Source organism: Zea mays, chromosome 2 (genome assembly GCF_902167145.1).
Source record: "Zea mays cultivar B73 chromosome 2, Zm-B73-REFERENCE-NAM-5.0, whole genome shotgun sequence".
NCBI lineage: Eukaryota > Viridiplantae > Streptophyta > Magnoliopsida > Poales > Poaceae > Zea > Zea mays.
Genome location: NC_050097.1, coordinates 66876052 through 66894697, shown reverse-complemented (window position 1 = coordinate 66894697; position 18646 = coordinate 66876052). Strand labels below are relative to the sequence as shown.

The 18646-nt window shown below is 41.8% G+C and overlaps 1 protein-coding gene across 1 annotated transcript; it reads right to left on the bottom strand.

The window, feature by feature from the left end:
• Positions 1–10153: 10153 nt before the first annotated feature.
• Positions 10154–18422, bottom strand: LOC100382483 (Polynucleotide adenylyltransferase family protein). Its single transcript, NM_001175222.1, has 13 exons — positions 18196–18422; positions 17959–18084; positions 17121–17218; positions 15719–15805; positions 15188–15318; positions 15041–15113; positions 14911–14956; positions 14713–14822; positions 14484–14591; positions 14336–14395; positions 13850–13911; positions 11048–11360; positions 10154–10440 (listed from the first exon to the last, which is right to left on the bottom strand). The coding sequence occupies exons 1-13, from the start codon at positions 18365–18367 to the stop codon at positions 10219–10221; spliced, it is 1608 nt and encodes a 535-aa protein (NP_001168693.1). The 5' UTR covers positions 18368–18422; the 3' UTR covers positions 10154–10218.
• Between the last annotated feature and the right edge of the window lie 224 nt (positions 18423–18646).

Sequence of the window (18646 nt, the reverse complement as noted above, 5' to 3'; positions counted from 1 at the left end):
AAAATTTAGATGCTCTTTGTGTAAAATTATCAAAAGTAAGGGAAAAAGAGCACTTTACACTATAGTTCTAATTTAGGTGAGGTCTCTACACTAAATTTTATTTTTGTCAAGATTCATAGGTGATATTAGGCCTCTGTGTTAAAAATCACAGAAAAAGACCTACTGGATATTTAGTTGTGATTTTCTAAAGTTTAATGCCAAAAAGGTACTTATAACTAACTTGTTATTTGAATAATATCAAACAACAGAACTCATATTTTTCCTATATTCATAATAACAAAATATTAGTTATCCCAAGGTTTGGGGTGTTTTCCCTTCAGGACTATTTTTCTAGGATTTTTCTAAGTTCTTTTTTCATGAAATAAAAGGAAATACATTTCTGTTGCACTAACAGAGGGTCTAACAAAATTTTCCAGTGAATTATACTAACTAAGTGAGCTAGCAAAAATGTGGTTGCCCCCTGGTTCTTATTTTAAACTATCTTTTCTATTTTCTTTAACTTTGGGCTAAAATGATTTTAAATGGTAAACCCTTCCTTACTTTGGTGTATTGAGGGGTTTACTATTTTTAAATAGATTAGGGAGGGATTAAGTACTTCTCTGATTTTTCTTAACCCCAGTCTAATAGTGTAACTATTTTTCCCTCTTTTATTTAGCTTTTAGCCAGAACACTATTTAATTCAAAACTTTAAATTCTTCTGCAACACTTAGGGGGTTTTGTATTTTTCCTATGTAGTTCACATTATTCAAAACCTAGCAAAATTGGTTTGACTCAATTTGGTTGAATAAAACTGAAGTTATGAATTTTACAAGATCTGTTTGTATTTAAATGAGAAATGTTTAAAAGGTTTTCTGGAAAACTAGTTTTCACCGAGGACCCTGGGCTTTTCCTAAACCAACTCTTTAACTTATACCCCTGCGCAACTATTCATCTGAGTCTCTGACAATTCAAAAACGCCCCTGACTTCTTTTCCTTCTTCCCCGAGGTCCCTCCCCCTTTTGAACAGTATCCGCGGAAGAAAACAGGGCGGCGCGGCTTACCGGCGGCGAGGGAGGTCGGGCGAAGGACGAGGTTGGCTCCGGGAAGTCCTTGCGGTCACGGCGAGGTACAGCTTGACGACGGTGATGGCCGGAATCGGCCGATCCACGTGCGCAGGCGGGCGAGCTCGTCGGTGGCGGGTGCTCTGGCCTATCCACGGCGATATAGTTCAATCCAAGGGCATGGAAAGCTTCACGGGGTGCTGAGGAGTCTACCCGTGCACGAAATTGAAGAAAAGCTCACCGTGGAGCTCGGTCTACGCTCGCCGGCGGTCGGGTGAAGTCCGGTGACCTTGATCTGGTGTCTCCAGCGAGGCAGAGCCTGATTCCTCGCTCTGGGAGCTTCACCGAGGCACACAGAGTCTCTCCCGAGGGTCGGACGGGGCTGGGAAGGGCTTAGCTGGCCGGTCTACGGTGGTGGGTGCTCGGGCGGCCGCTGGCACGCCGTGTGCAGTGCAAACGCCGGTGATCTTGCGCTCCGGCGAGGTCGAGAGCGAGAGGGGGCGTACGGTTGAAGCCTTGGCTGGCTTTATAGGCGCGGGTGCGGGCGGGGGCACTGGCTTGGCTTGGCGCGGCGCGGGGCACGCGGGGTCGGGCGCCGGGCGTGCTCTGGCGAGGTCAGGGCGCGTCGAACACGTGGAGGTGTGTTTCTGCCCTTGTTCAAAAGCTTGCTGAGATTGCAAACGTGCGAATCTTGGCAAAACTCCTGCGCAGACCTCTTCCTGGCACCTAGGGCTATCTCTTGTATGTGAGTTCCAATGGCAGATATGCCCTAGCTAGGGAGATATGCGGACGCCAAATCTGGGTTGTCTCACTGTTCACCCCAAGACAAAAGTGGTGTCAAATCGTGTCAAACGAATTTGGCTCGGGTTCAAATTTTTCCACTGGGTTCCTTAGGTAGTTTGGCTCCTTTTCGGTATTCAGACCAAGTGGTTTTGGCGCCATTTACTAAGTGAACACGCCTGATCTTTAAACTAGGGTTTATTTTGGACTTAGAGAAGATTAGAGAGCTCTAGTGTGCTTTCTACTTAAGGAATGGATTTAGGGTCTTTAAGGGGCCTTTTTGTAATGATTCCTTTACTGTTTTTGTAGATACATTAGTGTACTTAAATCTTGGTTAAGGATTAGAAACAAGAATTGGCCATTTGATTAGCTTGCCCACTAATCCCTTGCTTGGAAGTCTAGTGCTTTAAGGGTCTAGGGTTTAGCCTCCATTGCTCAAGGTGAAAATTGCTCAAAATGTTTGGGTGAAGCTTTTGTCATCTACATTCTTAGCTAAACCATGGTTTCCAAGATTTTGGGGCTCCCTCTCGTCCACTTAACCACATGAGATAACATGTCATGAGTACAAGTAGGGAGTTAGGGCCTTGGTGACACCTAGGGTGTTACACATTGCTTCTTTTCTGCCAACTGCGGACAGTTTGCGTCCCTGGTCCGAACGGTCCGCCCTGCACATCAACGGCTAAAATCACAATGGTGAGCAGTAATGGCTATATCAACAGCTATAGTGCATTAAATGTCTCGTCAGATGTCAGATAAAGCATTCACGGATGGTCCGATCGTGCACTCCGGACGGTCCACGAGGACACTAAAAATGCATTTTTACCGAACCCATCACCTTCGGGTTTTTCTGATTTTTCAATAAGCGGACAGTCCGCGCCTGAGATCGAACGGTCCGAGCTTGGTCATGGACGGTGCTCTCTTCTGCTTCGGACAGTCCTAGTGTAAATGCGTGGTTTGCATAGTTCCTGTCCGCCACTCACCTTGGTGTCGCGGACGGTCCACCGGAAGGGCCCAGACGATCTGCGCATAGGTGAATTTTCTAAAAAGCTTCTCCTATCCAATAATCTACGGTATTCCGGACAGTCGACTTAGAATTGATGTAGAAGAACTTCTGCACCTAAGAAACAATCAAATAGGCAAACTAGTTAGTCCATAAGATTTGTGATGATCGTTAAGCACCAAAATCAATTATAGAAAATGGTTAACGCTATTTCCCTTTTAGGTTCGATTGTGATCAAGGGAGATGGTTCAGGTGATGAATGGTGTCGGCGTGTGTGTGTGTGTGTATATATATATATATATAGGGTAGGTATAACGGGAGCCCTGGGCTTCCAATAGTTAAAGGAAGCCCAGGCCGACTACTCCTACAAACTGGTTCAACCCAAGCGCCCAACCAGCCTGTTGGGTGCGTCACCTGCCCCATGTCTGTTAGCGCAAAAAAAGGAATGCATGCACCAGTCAAACACGATCCAATGCATGCGCGTAAATTTAGGGAAAAAATGTGTGGCAGTTTCTATTTTTAAATGCTTTATTTCCTCCATAAATTTAGGATCGCTACAACAGCCATGCAGCTAGACACGTAAGGACCATTTTATGATATATACTGAGACTAAATATGCTACACTGTGTAGATAATTATGCAATTCGGTATACTGCGTAAAAATCTGTTACTAGCTGCATGCGCACGAATTTATGATGAAAAATAATGTGCAATGAAAGGAAATGAATTGCATGCATAGAAAAAAAATCATATTTAATGGTTAATTTGCTTCATAAATTTAGTATCCCTCCAACAACCATGTAGCTAAACACATTAGAACTAGTTTATGATTTATACTTATACTAATTATACTACACGGTGTAGGTATTTATGCAATTCGGTACACTGCGTAAAAAAATCTAGCATGTTGTTCACTGGTGGACGCATCTCCAGGTTGGAGCGTAAAAACCTTAAGTTTTAAGCATAAAATCTCTCAATTATAAGCGTAAATACCTGGCCAATGTGAGAGGTTGATAGCTCTGGTAGGTTGTTATTACGATCCTATTTTTATGGCAGATTCGAAAAATATGGCAGCCGCATGAATGCAGTTTATATTTTTATACAGATCCTAAAATTATGGTAAAATGCATGCATGAGTCAAACACGTTCCCTTGCATGTGCGTAAATTTAGGAAAGATATGTGTGGCGGTTTCTATTTTAAATGCTTTATTTCCTCCATAAATTTAGGATCGCTGCAACAGACATGCAACTAAAACTCGTAATGACCATTTTATGCTATATACTGATACTAAATATGCTACAATGTGTAGATAATTATGTAATTCAGTATACTGCGTAAAAATCTGCTACCAGCTGCATGCACACGAATTTATGATGGAAAGAATATGCAATGAAAGGAAATGAATTGCATGCATAGAAACAAAAAATCGCATTTAATGTTTTATTTCCTTCATAAATATAGGATCCCTCCAACAGCCATGCAGCTAAACGCATTAGAACTAGTTTATGATGTATACTAAAACAAATTATACTACACGGTGTAGATTTATGCAATTCCTTACACTGCGTAAAAAATCTGGCATGTTGTTCACTGGTGGACGCATCTCCGGGTGGAGCGTAAAAACCTTAAGTTTTGAGCATAAAATCCCTCAATTATAAGCGTAAATACCGAGTCAATTAGAGGTTGATAGCTTTAGTAGGTTGTTATTACGATCCTATTTTTATGACAGATCCGGAAAACATGGCAGCCGCATGCATGCGGTTTCTATTTTTATACAGATCCAAAAATTATGGCAAAATCGTGAGAGTTTCCATTGCATGCGCGCAAATTACGAACAGCATAAATCAAGGAATTACCTCTCCAATGTGCATGCAGTAAACTGATATACGAACTCTGTGTTAAAGCATAAAATCGTACAGTTTTTAGCGTAAATAATACATGTGGTAGGCATAAAACACAATAAACGAAAAGAAAAATGTGCCGGATCGGAGGATGTCACGCGCGATCATCGCTGCGCGCATCTCGCCCCTTCCGTGATGTCGCTCGCTCGAACATCGCGCCTCATGCGTCGCCGTCGCTACTCGCACGTCGACGGGCGTCGCTTGCTCGCCGGCCTTGGAAGTGCCGCCTCCTCGGGGCTTCGGGGACGCCGCCGCTGCCCGCACAAGGGCCTCGCTGCGGATCGAGGAACCTCCGCCACCGCGCGTCGAGGTAATGGAGTTGCGGCCACCGGCCTGGGATCCGCCGCCGCCGCACAAGGGCGCTGCCGCCGCTCGCCCTCTGGATCGGGGGCCGCCACCGTCGGCCTGGGAACCACCGCCACCGCATGTCGAGGTCGGGGAGCCACGGCCACCGCAGCCACTGGCCGGGGTCCACCGCCGCGCGCGCTATCGGGCAACCACCGTCGCTAATGAATCGAGATGGGGCGTGAAAAACTGAACCCTAGCACTCCAGGTCATGTTTTACAGACGTCCGGATGTGGTCCGGCTCGACCGGATTGCACTGTCTGGTCCGGGCTTCCTTTAGTTATTGGAAGCTCAGGGCTCCTAATATACAATCTATATATATATATAAATATATATAGTGGGGCTATTGGAAACCCTGGGCTTCCAAATATATGGTGGAAGCCCCAGCCGCTCCTGCAGCATCCGACCAGACCAACCCTAGCCGCCCCCTACACCACCCAACCAGATCAGCGTGGCCTCCACGCGCGCCCATCCCTGCATACACGCCTTTTATTTCCATTTGCATGTGCAACAAAATTGGAATGCATGCACACAAATTTAGGAGATGGATTGGCATGCATATAAACAAAAAAATCTGATTTGAATGCTTTATTCTGTCCATAAATACAGGATCTCTATAACAGCCATACAGCTAATCTTGTTAGAAACATTTTATTATTTATATACTGATATTAATTATGCTACATGGTGTAGTTATTTATGCAATACAGTACGCCGCATAAAAATTAGTTTCATGTTGCATGTGCACAAATTTAGGATGACAAGAATGTGTGTTAAGAGGAAATGGATTGACATGCATGGAAACAAAATAATCTGATTTAAATGCTTTATTTCTCCCATAAATATAGGATCTCTACAAACAGTCATGCAGCTAGGCTTGTTAGACTAGTTTATGATATATATTGATACTAATTATGTTACACTGTGTAGATATTTATGCAGTGTGGTACACCGCGTAAAAAATCAGTTTCCTGCTGCAATGCACACAAATTTAGGATGACAAAGAATGTGTGGTGAAAGGAAATAAATTGGCATGCATGGAAACCAAAAATATGATTTAAATGGTTAATTCCGTCCATAAAAATATGTTCTCTCCAATATTCATGCAGCTAGGCTCGTTTGAACCAGATTATAACATATACTGATACTAATTGTGCTACACAGTGTAGATATTTATGTAGTATGGTACACCGCGTAAAAATATGTTTCCTGCTGCATGCACACAAATTTAGGATGGTAACAATGTGTGATGAAAGGAAATTGATTGGCATGCATGGAAACAAAAAATCTGATTTAAATGATTTATTTCGTCCATAAAAATAGTATCTCTACAACAGTCATGTAGCTAGACTCGTTACAAACAATTTATGATGTATATTGATACTAATTATGCTACACGGTAAATATATTTATGCATTACGGTACACTACTTAAAATTTGGCATGTGGGGTCACTGTTTGGACACATCTCCATGTTCGATCGTAAAAACCTGTAGTTTTAAGTGTAAAACCTCTCATTTTTTATCGTAAATACCGAGCTAATGTAAATGTTAGAAACCTCATATACACACTGGGTTAGATAACGAGATAATGCATACAAATCAATAAACGTTTGTGTAAAATGTGAATAGAAATATCATAAACAGACAACAGATGGAAAAGGTAGCCATTGACTGAAATATATTCGTAAACACCTATTGACGTTGGCATAAATATGCATACAGAGTAGCATAAAAATACGTTGTCGCTCACGCCCTAAGGGAGTCGTCGCCCGCCGCACGCTCCTCTGGGATCCAACGCTGCTCGCGTCTAGGGGAGGCCGTCGTCGCAGCTTGCCCCTAGGGAAGTCTGCCGCCATCGATCCCATCTCAGATGCGTTGCCTGTGACGGCACACGTCCCTCCGCCAACCGTGAACTCGTCGTTCGCCCGTCGCAGACCCGTTCTGTCCAAGCCGGAACCGCCCGGCCGCGTCAGCCAGAGCCACGAGCCGCACCCCATCCGCGCCGGATCCCGCCAGACCCGCGCGCTCGCATGTCGGTCAGAGCTGCGCCCCGTCCGCGCTGGATCCCGCCAGACCCGCGCCCCGCATGTCGACCATCGTTGTCCGCTCGCATCAGATCAGCCCACCCACGCGTATTGGTTCCGCCGTCGCGCAACCGCTGCAACCACATGGTGCCCCGGGGAACCGCGAGATCGGGCGCGTGTGGATGGGACCAGCAGCGGCAGCAGGTTCCTGCATGGTCGCCACGCGGCGGCAGCCGCCGCGTGCTCGGCCAGCGACGCTCGCGTTGGATCCACCAGCCCGCAAGACCGTCGTCGCATGCTCGTCCAGCGCCGCCTGTGCTGGATCCACCCGCCCGCAACCGCTGCCGCACTGAAACCCTAATTCGTGGTGGTCTCAGGTAATTTTTATAGACGACTCGAGACCTGGTCTGTTTAAGGTGGTGCGGTTAAACCGAAAGGTGGCGTTGGGTCAGAGCTTCCGGTCACTCTTTGGAAGCCCAAGGCTTCTAATATACATATATATATGTCATCCTAGGTGAAGCTTTATCGGATACAAACCGACCTAGCTAGGTTCAATCGAGCACACCTAGCGCCCACGTGCATTGCCCGCTTGCGGGGTGTCCTCCACACCTAGGACACAAAACAATAGTTGAATGATAATGCATCCACATATTCAGTTGGAGTCATAATAATCAGGCATGTTCGAAGCATGTGGGTGTGGGCCCATTTCATATACACATTTCTATACAGTTATAAATAAATTTAACTAGATAATATGAACAACAAACAAATATTTAATGATGAGGAAAAAGTAACACACCTAGAAGGTTGTAGAAGTATATGGATCCAAGTTTGTGGCACCATAAAATGGTTGTCCATATGTCGGATCGGGTGCTAGATGCGAGTTTACATATGCAAATGGATGAGTGGTTGTGCATACACATACATGATCGGTGGTGGTATTGGACCAGGTGGTGGTGCCTATGCACCATATAAGTGTTGGTCACGTCGAGGCGGATAGTTGTAACTTGAGCTGGCTGAGCTATGAAACCATATTTACGCAAATAGAAACCCGCAATTTGAGTGCAACACAAAGCAATAAAAGGTTACAATCATGTCATACAATACAAGTACATATAAAGTACATAGAAGTTTAAACTCAAAAAATTATATGAAGTTCATACATGCCCATTATAAAAGTCTACATATTACACATAAAATGTGTATAGATCCACGTAAAATAGAAGCTCAAACACTCGACAAAGTCCATATCTTGTAATTATATTGTTATGGCATATATGAACTTGGACTTGTATTGTTTGGAGTTTAGATTTATATTCATGTGAAGTTATATATATTTGGTGAGTAGTTTATGTGAGGGGTATATGTTATATGAAAATTGCATGGACAATCTCCGTTAATTTATGTATACTTGTGTATCTTGGATTTTACAATATCATATATATACAACACACTAAAATAGTACTAAAAATTAAATTTTTACACGTGTAAATGATCTTTTCGTCGAAAGAGCACCGAAATTCACCGAGAAAGCACTCAAATCCAACGAGAAAACATTAAATTTTGTTTTTATAAAAATTTTAAAATTTTTGAATAGTGAACCAAAAAATTCGGGGAAATAAACCCTCTAGAACCAGTTGCCGACTAGTAGCGAAAACGAAAAATTTTGGTGAAATTCACCGACTCCCCTAGCTGACTTGTTAACCCTGCCCTGAAGCAGAGAACTGTCCTATTACGGGGGAAAAAGGGAAACAAACGGAAACCATCCCCCAGCGGACTCCTTGTTGAAAACAAATCAGGGAACAAAACGAATCAGAAATTACTGTTTACTAGCGGACTGGATTTCCCGCAAAAGTAGTTGAGAGGTGGACCAAAATCAAAATATTTTTTTGGCTTTTTAATAGTGTATATGTATAGATACTCATGACTCAAACATGTGGTTGTTGATTCTGATTGAGAGAAATTAGTTGCAATAGTAAAAAAATCAACATATTAATAATGATTTCCACATTATAACATCACCTCCAACGGTCAGAAAGAATGTCAACTCCCTACTGTCTGTCTTAGACCTCGTATAGTTCCTTTAGTCCAGTAGTCCTGGGACTAAAGTTTAGTTAAGACTAAAATTTAGTTCCTCCTGTTTGGTTTTAGGAACTAAAACTATTCAAAACACATTAAATGAATTATAAGAGGACTAAAATACATCTTATCATTAGTGCAACTGAAATAAAAGATGAACAAAAAAACGAAATTTATATGATTTAATCTTTTTTAGTCACCTCTTTGGAAATTAGAGACTAAATCAGTTTAGTCCCAGTTTTAGTCTTACCGTTTGGCAATTTATAGACTAAATAGGACTAAAATGCTTTAGCTCTCAAACCAAACGAGACCTTATCTTCAATCCAAATCATCGATGAATATTTCCATAAAGTGATCTGTGATCCTTTAGTCTCAATATCAGTTGTTTCCTGCCGGGATAACTTGGGTTAGTGCTAGCCACCTACTTCTACAAACAGGTGAGATCCACCTGGGGGCTTGTTCGTTTTGAAGAGGTTTGAGGGGGATTGGAGGGGATTAAATCCCCTCCTATTTAAATTTGTATAGAAGGGGATTTAATCCCCTCCAATCCCCCTCAATCCACACCTAACCAAACAAGCCCTGGGTGGGTTCGAATCCCATCTGCTAGATGCGTGGTCATGGAATTGAAACCTCTATGGCTGGCCCAAGGGAACCGGTCTTGTCGATTGACCTAGCACGCAAAATGCTCCAGCCCTTGCCATGTTGCAGTGAGGAGCATGCGTTAGGCCGACCATGAGAAATTAAACCAACAGCATCAGACCAAGCAATGACGTCCAATGTTTTTGCCTTCACTCTGATGCAGCAGCTCCAGTTGTCCCTGGCTATTTATTATTTATTACTCTCTCAGTCCCAAAATATAATTCGTTTTAAACTAAACAAACATTCATTAATTAATCTACGAATATAGTTTGTATGTATGTCTACATTCACTATCATTAGGATGAATGTGGACCAAAAAAAAGACTAGAAAGAAATATATTTTGGGACAAATGGAGTATTTATTGATGTCTGGCAAAGTATTGAATTCATCCCAATCATGATGTCTCTCTAAGAACTGCAGTCATTTTCATCCTCCGTGTCTGTAGGGTACAGTGTGTCAAAAACCACCAGTGTAAAGAGGTTTCTTATTTCTGCATGTGTACCATTAGACAGGTTATGGTAATTGATCATCCCATCGCGTTTTGGTTCATGGCCACGCTCCTTTTTGCCATATTGAACACACTCGATAAATTTGAGAACCTTCAGGTAGGCTTGTAGTGGTATAAATACCTACAAAAGGGTAAAACCGATTATTTAACAGGAAAATAACACAAAAACTATTAGGCATAAACCAACACCAGCCTGTTGCAGAAACACTAATAGCGCCAGAATCTCATGTTTGCTAATTGCTGTTGTCATTTTCAACAATGTGAAATAAATTGATCTCTCTCCCACTCCCATGCTAAAGTATCAGCATCAGGACAGTTAGATACATCACTACAGCACTTAAATATTTTCTTACCTTACTGATAAAGTGAAAGCCTAAAGCATTATCATAAGTATCAAGGTTATTTTCAACAGTGTGAACTAATTTGGTATCTGTCCCATTCTCATGACCATAAGTAACAGAAGGACAATTAACAACACCAATAATATTAAAACTTAAACCTATTTACTTACTTTAGAATAAAATACAACAACAAAGCCTTTTATCCCAAGCAAACAAACCTTTGAATAAAATACTACTAACAGAATAAAAGCCAACAAATTTTCATGACTGATCTTTATTTTAACATTTCAGATGCCGTTCTCACAGGATATAGAGGTCAGATTCCACAATAAACATTGGAGAAAATATATAACCTAAAAGTGGCAGAGATAAATTGGTAGTGCTTACAAGATCTGAGGAAGGTGCTTGAGGGATTTTTGCCATAGCATTTGCGACATGATACTCATCAGTCATTTCAGTTAATGCCTGCTTCATCAATGCAGCAAAGCTTTGTACTTCACCTGCCAAATGCTTATCAGTCCAGACTTTGGGTTCTAAGAGCTCCCGAAAGCCAGTATCATGTTGTCGGTTGATTGATTTTCCGATATCCACTGCCAAAGACATATCACCTCCCAGGTAAAAGGCTAGTGCAAAAGTAGCCACTATCAAAGGATCACATGGTTTGCGTGCCAATGCTTCATGAAAAGCTAAAAGGCTTATCCTGTAATTATAACGAGCAAGTTCAATAAGCTGGACAAGAACAAAACGGTTGATTATATACTTAAGGGGCAATCATGATCATGAGAACGCTAATGGGCATTTAGGTTAAAAGCCCATTAGCAAGGGTTTATATACATGAAGAGGCTAGCGTGATAGAATCAAGAGGCATCCTAGCCGCCGCCTGCACCTCTCTCCCTAAGGTTGAGAACACCCAAGCCGCTGTCTTTCCTCCGTTGCGTGCGTGGTGCTAGCACATTGATGTTGTAGTGTTTTATTGCGCAAGTGTGGTTACCATGGAGACGCTACTGCGGTGTTGATCAGCAACAAATAGGAGCATAGATTAACGTGTTGGTGGTAAGTGAGGACGTACGACGACTTCCACTGCATCGTCACGTTTTTTTCGCTGTGCTGCACATCTACTGGTAATGATCCATGATCTTCTACTCGCATGTTATCTTGATTGTACCCATTTCCCTTCAATGAAACCAAAGTCGTTCATGCACATATTTTTATCATGATGGTTTGCATCTAGGTGATTTGCCTAGTAGATTGGATCTACTTTTGCTTTGGTTATAGCATAAATTAGAACGGATGGAGTAGTTATCGGTATAGTCGCACAGGTCATTTGCCCCTACCCCTCAACCCCTGGCTGGAATCACCATTGGGGCATAATATCAGTTTCTTTTCCCTCATGACCTCTCGCACAACTTGTTGTTATCGCCATCAGAGCTAACAATGCGTGTACATTTCAAGTCAAGAAAGGCAATAGATTTGAGTTGGATGTACTGTTATCGTTCTACCTCGCACGATTATAATATAATTAACGAATAAAGGCATTTGGAACGTCTCAGGGTTGGCTTAATTTGATCAAACTGATAAGATTTTCATAGTGATTTCATTTGTATGATCGATGAAATTCTAAGATTTCAAAAGTGTTGCCCAAAGACCACCATTTGCGTACGACACATATTGCTTGGATAATCCCTTTCCACATCCACATACTATTTAGCTCTCCATCTGCCATGGTTTTGCAAGAAAAATAGTGAATGGTATGTGTATGACCCAAATGTATATGTGATGCTTGATGTCATCATGGAGGAATCAAGGATGAAGGCACGAAGCAGGACGTGGTGATGAAGATCACCATGACAAAGGGTCATATTATCTCACATTTAATATGACTATTTGTGGCGTTTTATTTTCCTATCGCAAATGTCATAAAATAGCTTCCGTCAGAAAAAAATAATAATTCAATTTGATGTCCTTCCAACTACTGCACCTATAAAGATTCTAATCATCTTTTGGTATGCCTACCAAGCATAGTGTTATTGATTATCTAGATCTAATAGGGTGGATGTCGCACATCTCCATGCATAATGTTGGTTTGCTTAACAAGCCAATCAAATCAAATTTGGGCCTTCGAAATGATGTTGGGAACCGGGGTATTGGATGCCACCCAACAAACAAGAGTCACAGTTTATGATTAGCATGCTTACTTATGTCATTATGTTTCTAGCGGTGATGCCAAAGCTCATCTAGAATTTAATGAGCATGGATCTTGTCCACTATATGCCATTAGAGGAAAGTCCATGGTTATCACGGAGCCACGGCGATAGGCACCAATTAGGCATCAACACTCCAGCGGAATAGAAGGTCGGTAGTTACTACTTAGTAATCACTAGCAATTTAGAGAATAGAGATTAAGAGTACAAGTTCATACTTCATAGCAAACAGATATAGGCGATAAATCCACATTGACAAACGGTCCATAGCAACCAAACAAACTAAAAGTCCAATGTCATAATCAAACAAATAAACTCAATAACTCAAACATGATGAGGTATAGAATAGTAGACCATCACCTAACCGACATCTAAGTCCATATCATTTAGGCCACCCTCATTCTCATCACTTGAAGCGCCACCGTGTGGAGTAGGCGGTGCTTGGCCATAGTTATCCTCAACATCTAGAATTCTAGATCATTAGCAACCGACTAGAGGGGAGGGGTTGGCGAATACCTGATGGAGGGGAAAGATGGAAGGCTGCCTAGCCGGCTAGCGGAAAGAGGCTGGAAACTGCTGGCGGCTAGAAGGGAGGGATGGCCACTAGCCAACGGCTGGAGGGTCAGGAGAGGGGTGGTGGCCTGGCCGGCGGCTGGAGGGGAGGGGTGGCAGTGTTGACCAACAATAAATGTGAGGAACACGGATGAACGTGTTGTTGTTGCTGATATGCCGAGGACATACAACTACTTCTACACCATCGTCGCGCTCTTCTTTCGCTATGTTGCGTGTCTAGTGGTAAACTATCCACGATCCTCTACTCAATTGCTATCTTAGTGGAATGTAGTAAATATGCTAGTGTGTAGTGTACCAGTTTCCCTTCAAAAACTACTTCAATTTCAATAATATAAAAGAGTCCACGTCAGCTAGAACTAGAGCAACATAAATTTTTTCCATGTCTGCCCATAATAAGTTTAATAATTCAACTCACCATAGACTATTGTGACATGGCCTGTTCGGTGCAAGAAAATTATCCAGCTTAGAAAATAAGACCTGCACAAAGATATTGAATGGGAACATAATCAAGAAAGTTCCATTAAAAATGCACAGCAACAAAACAAGGAAATGCCAATGTAGACAGTTGCTCTAGCCATATCATAGAGACATAGAATATCACATCCTGAAACCATCAAAGTTGCAACAAGAAAGTCATAATATCCGTTCAAATTTATATAACACTAATTGCAACATTGATTGATTATAATTATAGGAGCTAAGAGATTGATGAACATTAAAAATAATGATCTGTCAAATTCTTAGTGAAAATGACGAAATGTTCTGCTCTGCAGAGTGGGACAGAGAGCAAGAAGAGAATAAATATAAGTTTCTATTTCATCTTTACAGCATGTCAATTGAAGATTTTAAGTTCCTTTCAATCTACATAACAGCAGTAAACAAGTGCCAAAATAAAACTCACAAGTAGCATATTAGTTCCTTTATCCTTCCTCTTAAAACGAGTCGAAGAGAAATATGCTGCCTGTACAGGCCGTCAAATCATTTAGTCAGCAAAACTCTACAAATACTTGATTTTCAAAATATGTTTATTTTCCTGGCCATGGGTTTACCTGAAAGGGCAACAAATGTTCAAGGAGGCCAAACCTCCACAACAACCTCAAAGAAGCTTCAGCTGAACCATAAGCAAGCATATAGTTCATCTCCATGAGTATCCTTGCCTGTAAAAATTGCATGTAAATAAATCAAAGAGGCAAACATACAAGCTACTTCATGTGGTTCTTTTAGAGAAGCAGAACCCATTGATATAATGAAACCACATTGTCCATGTCAGAAACAGACCTTATCAAGTCTTGCCACTGAGCAAGCAAGTGTTCTCACATAATAAGCTGTTTCTTTGGGGAAGCTGAACCCTAAACGAGCTGCAATTCTGATTGCACGTAGAATACGGGCTGTTAATTACATGATCACATTAATCACAACGATCACACACAAAAAGTAGAACTATAATAAAAGAAATAGTTAACTTCAGATACTGACCACAGTCCTCCTGAAACGAAGTGCCAGCAGGAATTACAGTACGGACCTATTAAAGGAAGAAAACTGCAAAATGAGCGCAAAAAAAGAATGTTCAATAGGTGCAAATATCAAACAAATAAGTACCACAGACCTTAGCTTTCTTAATATCTTCAATGCCTCCCAAGTAATCATAGATCTTTTCTGAATATGGGTTAAACATTAACCTGCAAATCTCCAAGAAAAAAATTACAAACTGCAATATGGTATCCATAATATTTGAAAGTACAGAAGTACTAACCCATTAATTGTGAAGTCCCTCCTTTGGCAGTTCTTCCAGCGAACAAAATCATTCTTGCTACAATTTTGGCTCTTTGAATTGTAAATCTGGCTACCACTTGATCCCCTTGCACAAGTATTAAAACTTGACACCTGCAAATAAGAAGGAATTAAGATATATCTTGCTAGTTGCCCACTCCAGCGAAAGGGCCTCTAGCGTAATGGTTAAGGCTTCCGGGTTACGTCCTGCACGTCACCCTCCGGTAGGGCCGTTGCAGAGTGGGCGGTGACGGCCCGCTAGTGATACGGGGCTAGGGTTCGGAGATTTTCTCGGCCGGGACCATGTTTCGGTCTCTTCTTAAAATAATACCGGGAGGATGGTCTTTCCCTCCCCGGCCGAGTTTTTTTAGTTGCCCACTCCAGTGCAAAACAGAATTTTGATTCAGCAAATGCCAACAACAAAGTGTGCAGTTTGGCAAGATTAAGCTAATGACTATAGATATGTGTTGTGCAGAGGGTGCTAAATTTACAATCGGTAAAAAGTTGCACGAACCTCAACGATGGAATTGTTCTCATGTACATGACATATGGGAAAACGCCTTCCTACTATAACAGCTGATCCTAAGAAAGTGTCTTTCACCTGCAGAGTTTAAGATAATAATAATTTTAATTGGCACGAAAACATTGTATAAGCAATATATTCTCTGGCATCTCAACTAACAATTCTGAACATGAAAACTTAACAAACAGAATGAATCAATCACCATCTGCGCTGAATTATGCAAAATGTATTTCTTTTACCCAACATATTGATATTGAAATAAACGAAGAAGCATTGCACAAGTAGGGGAAATTTAAACAAGCATACACACTGGCAATTTTTTTGGCACTGGTACATATGCCATAAACTGATAGAAATGTCTATTCTACAGAAGGCCACATCCAATCATCTCTTTTCAGTTTTCACATAGAATCATCCATATAAAACATATGTTTGACAAGATTAAAATTATTTATGTCAATTTTTCGACTCCCAAAATGATGTCACATAGAAGCTGGAGAATGCAAAATTGATGATTCACGAATATCTCACACCTTTGTAAAATATTCAGGATTGTCTGATATGAATGATTTGTCACTGCCATCAAAAGGCAACATAAGAATACACTGAAATCTATAAAGAACAAAAGTTTAAGTAAACCAAGATCATTGTTTCCAAGCAAGACATCCTCACATCATACAGGATCACTTTTACACAGAGTAACCTTAAAATGGCTAGGCTCTGTTCAGTGTGTACTTGTGTACGATTGAAAAACTTGAATATAAAGTTACCAAGCAGTCTCACTGCATTTCGTACAAACAGGCTTGAGGTTATTAGCTGCACATCAACAGTACATTTCAAAACAACAACATAACCATACTTCAATGTACACTTTGGATATTACGTGTTTATACAATACACATAATCAAAGTACATTAGTCAGTTGCATGTGCATTGCCACGGTTCATATATATCATATGAGTAGACTTTGTTTTAATAAGACACAAAAATATGTGTGTTCTATTGGTTAGGTGGTTGTGAATGTGAAGCTAACAACCAAGGTTCAAACCCCCATTTATGCATAATTTTACTTTATTTTTGCATTAAACGGGAAGGGTGACTCAGGACGACCCTTGAAATTGGTGCTTTAATATAGTAGATTTAAAAACTGAAATTTTACACCCAATACATTGAAAGTAACTCTGTCAGTTATAACCAGCAAATTAGTCACGTCATAGTTCTTTAGCAACAAAGTAGTACCTGCTATTTGCAAAACTATGACAGCAAACTTAAAATATCTACGCGTTTCAGTGAAAGAATAGCTCCATCACATGATGCCTCAAAACTTGAGTAGACCTTCATTCCAGTAATACCGCTACATCATGATCACATCATTGTTAATTTGAGTTATAACCTGCCTAAGATCAGCTGTTGTTATTATGTCGAAATCCTTTGGCGTCTTTTTCATTATGAGATCTCGAACACAACCACCAACAAGGTACACATCATATCCTGCCAAAAAAAGTGAAACATATCAACCAAGCAAGTAATGCAATGAACCAGCAACAACTGGGTGGTAATGGGATCTAAATTTTACGCTATAAAATTTAAGGATCAGATCGTATTTGGATCAGGCTGTATTTCTATTTATTTTTGAGCTAAAATTAATTAAGGGCTCGAACGAATCGTGAAGAAACATTTGGATCGTGATCCATTACCACCCCTAGCAACAACAAAGGATACTCAAGCACCTAATTAACAGATGGAGAAAAGTACAATGGAATTGAAATCACATTCATATCTGATTAGCTATATTAATCGACTACTAGTACCGAACAGGATACAAATATGGTTTTGCATTTTTCATATCCAATTAACCGTTTCTCCTCTAGTCACATTTATATCTTCACAAAACAAAGTATGCCTTACATCTTTCATTCTGAAATATGATTTTATCCAAACTACTCAAATTTATTCAAATAAAAAATAGATGGATTCTGTTGCAGTATAGATAAAAGATAGTTTCAATTCTAATTAAGTAAAATGCAACTATTATATTTGCTTTATATGAGGCTGAGTTGAGTATTAAATCCTGTCTGCATTTGTTCTGACATTTGACCTGTAACTAAGTACTCGATCCACTAGTTCAGTCGCAGGACACCGGACTGAAATCCAACCTCAGCAGTGGCATTTCAGGATTTGGCAGGACAACAAAGCAAACACTAGCAGGGACATTGGGGTGGAGGACGCACCTCTGCTGCGGAGGCGGTGTAGTACGTTCCAGGCCTCGGGGGGGATCATGGACTCCTTGATCCCGAACCTCTTGGCACTGATCTTCTTCCACTCCAGCCCCTCCATCCCCTCCGCTCCCGGCCCACCTGCAGAGAATGCTCAGCGCCCACCAGGTAAAGAAAAGCAAAACCCTTGGGGCTAGCATTTCGCCGTCACGTCACCACTGGACCAACAGCAAGAACGGAGGGGAGACTTACTGTCGGATGTAGGGGCGGTAGATGGGGTGGAGGAGTCGGAGGGCGAGGGCGAAGGGGACGGTGCGCGGCGGCGGCGCCGTGGGGAGGCGAGCGCGGCGAGTGGGGATGGTGCAAGGCGGCCGGGCCTCGTGAGCGATCCGAGCCACCGCAGATCCGGGGAGCGCAGGGCCATCGCGACCGGGACGGCGCGGCGGCGGGAGGCGAGAGCGGGGTGAAGCGCAGCAGCGGGCAGGCGAGCGGCGGAGGAGGGTGGATAGGCTGACGGCGGCGAATATGCCCATTATGCCAGATCCTCTTCGTTCCATTCGTTGCCTCTATCGGTGGGCTTCTTTGTGGCCCATGGGCCGTAGGGTTTTAGAGTTCGTACCATGAATCTACCCATATATGGTAGTGGGCTTTTGATTGATGGGCCATTGTTGATAAAAGTGGTTCTATTTTGAATTTTTGATAT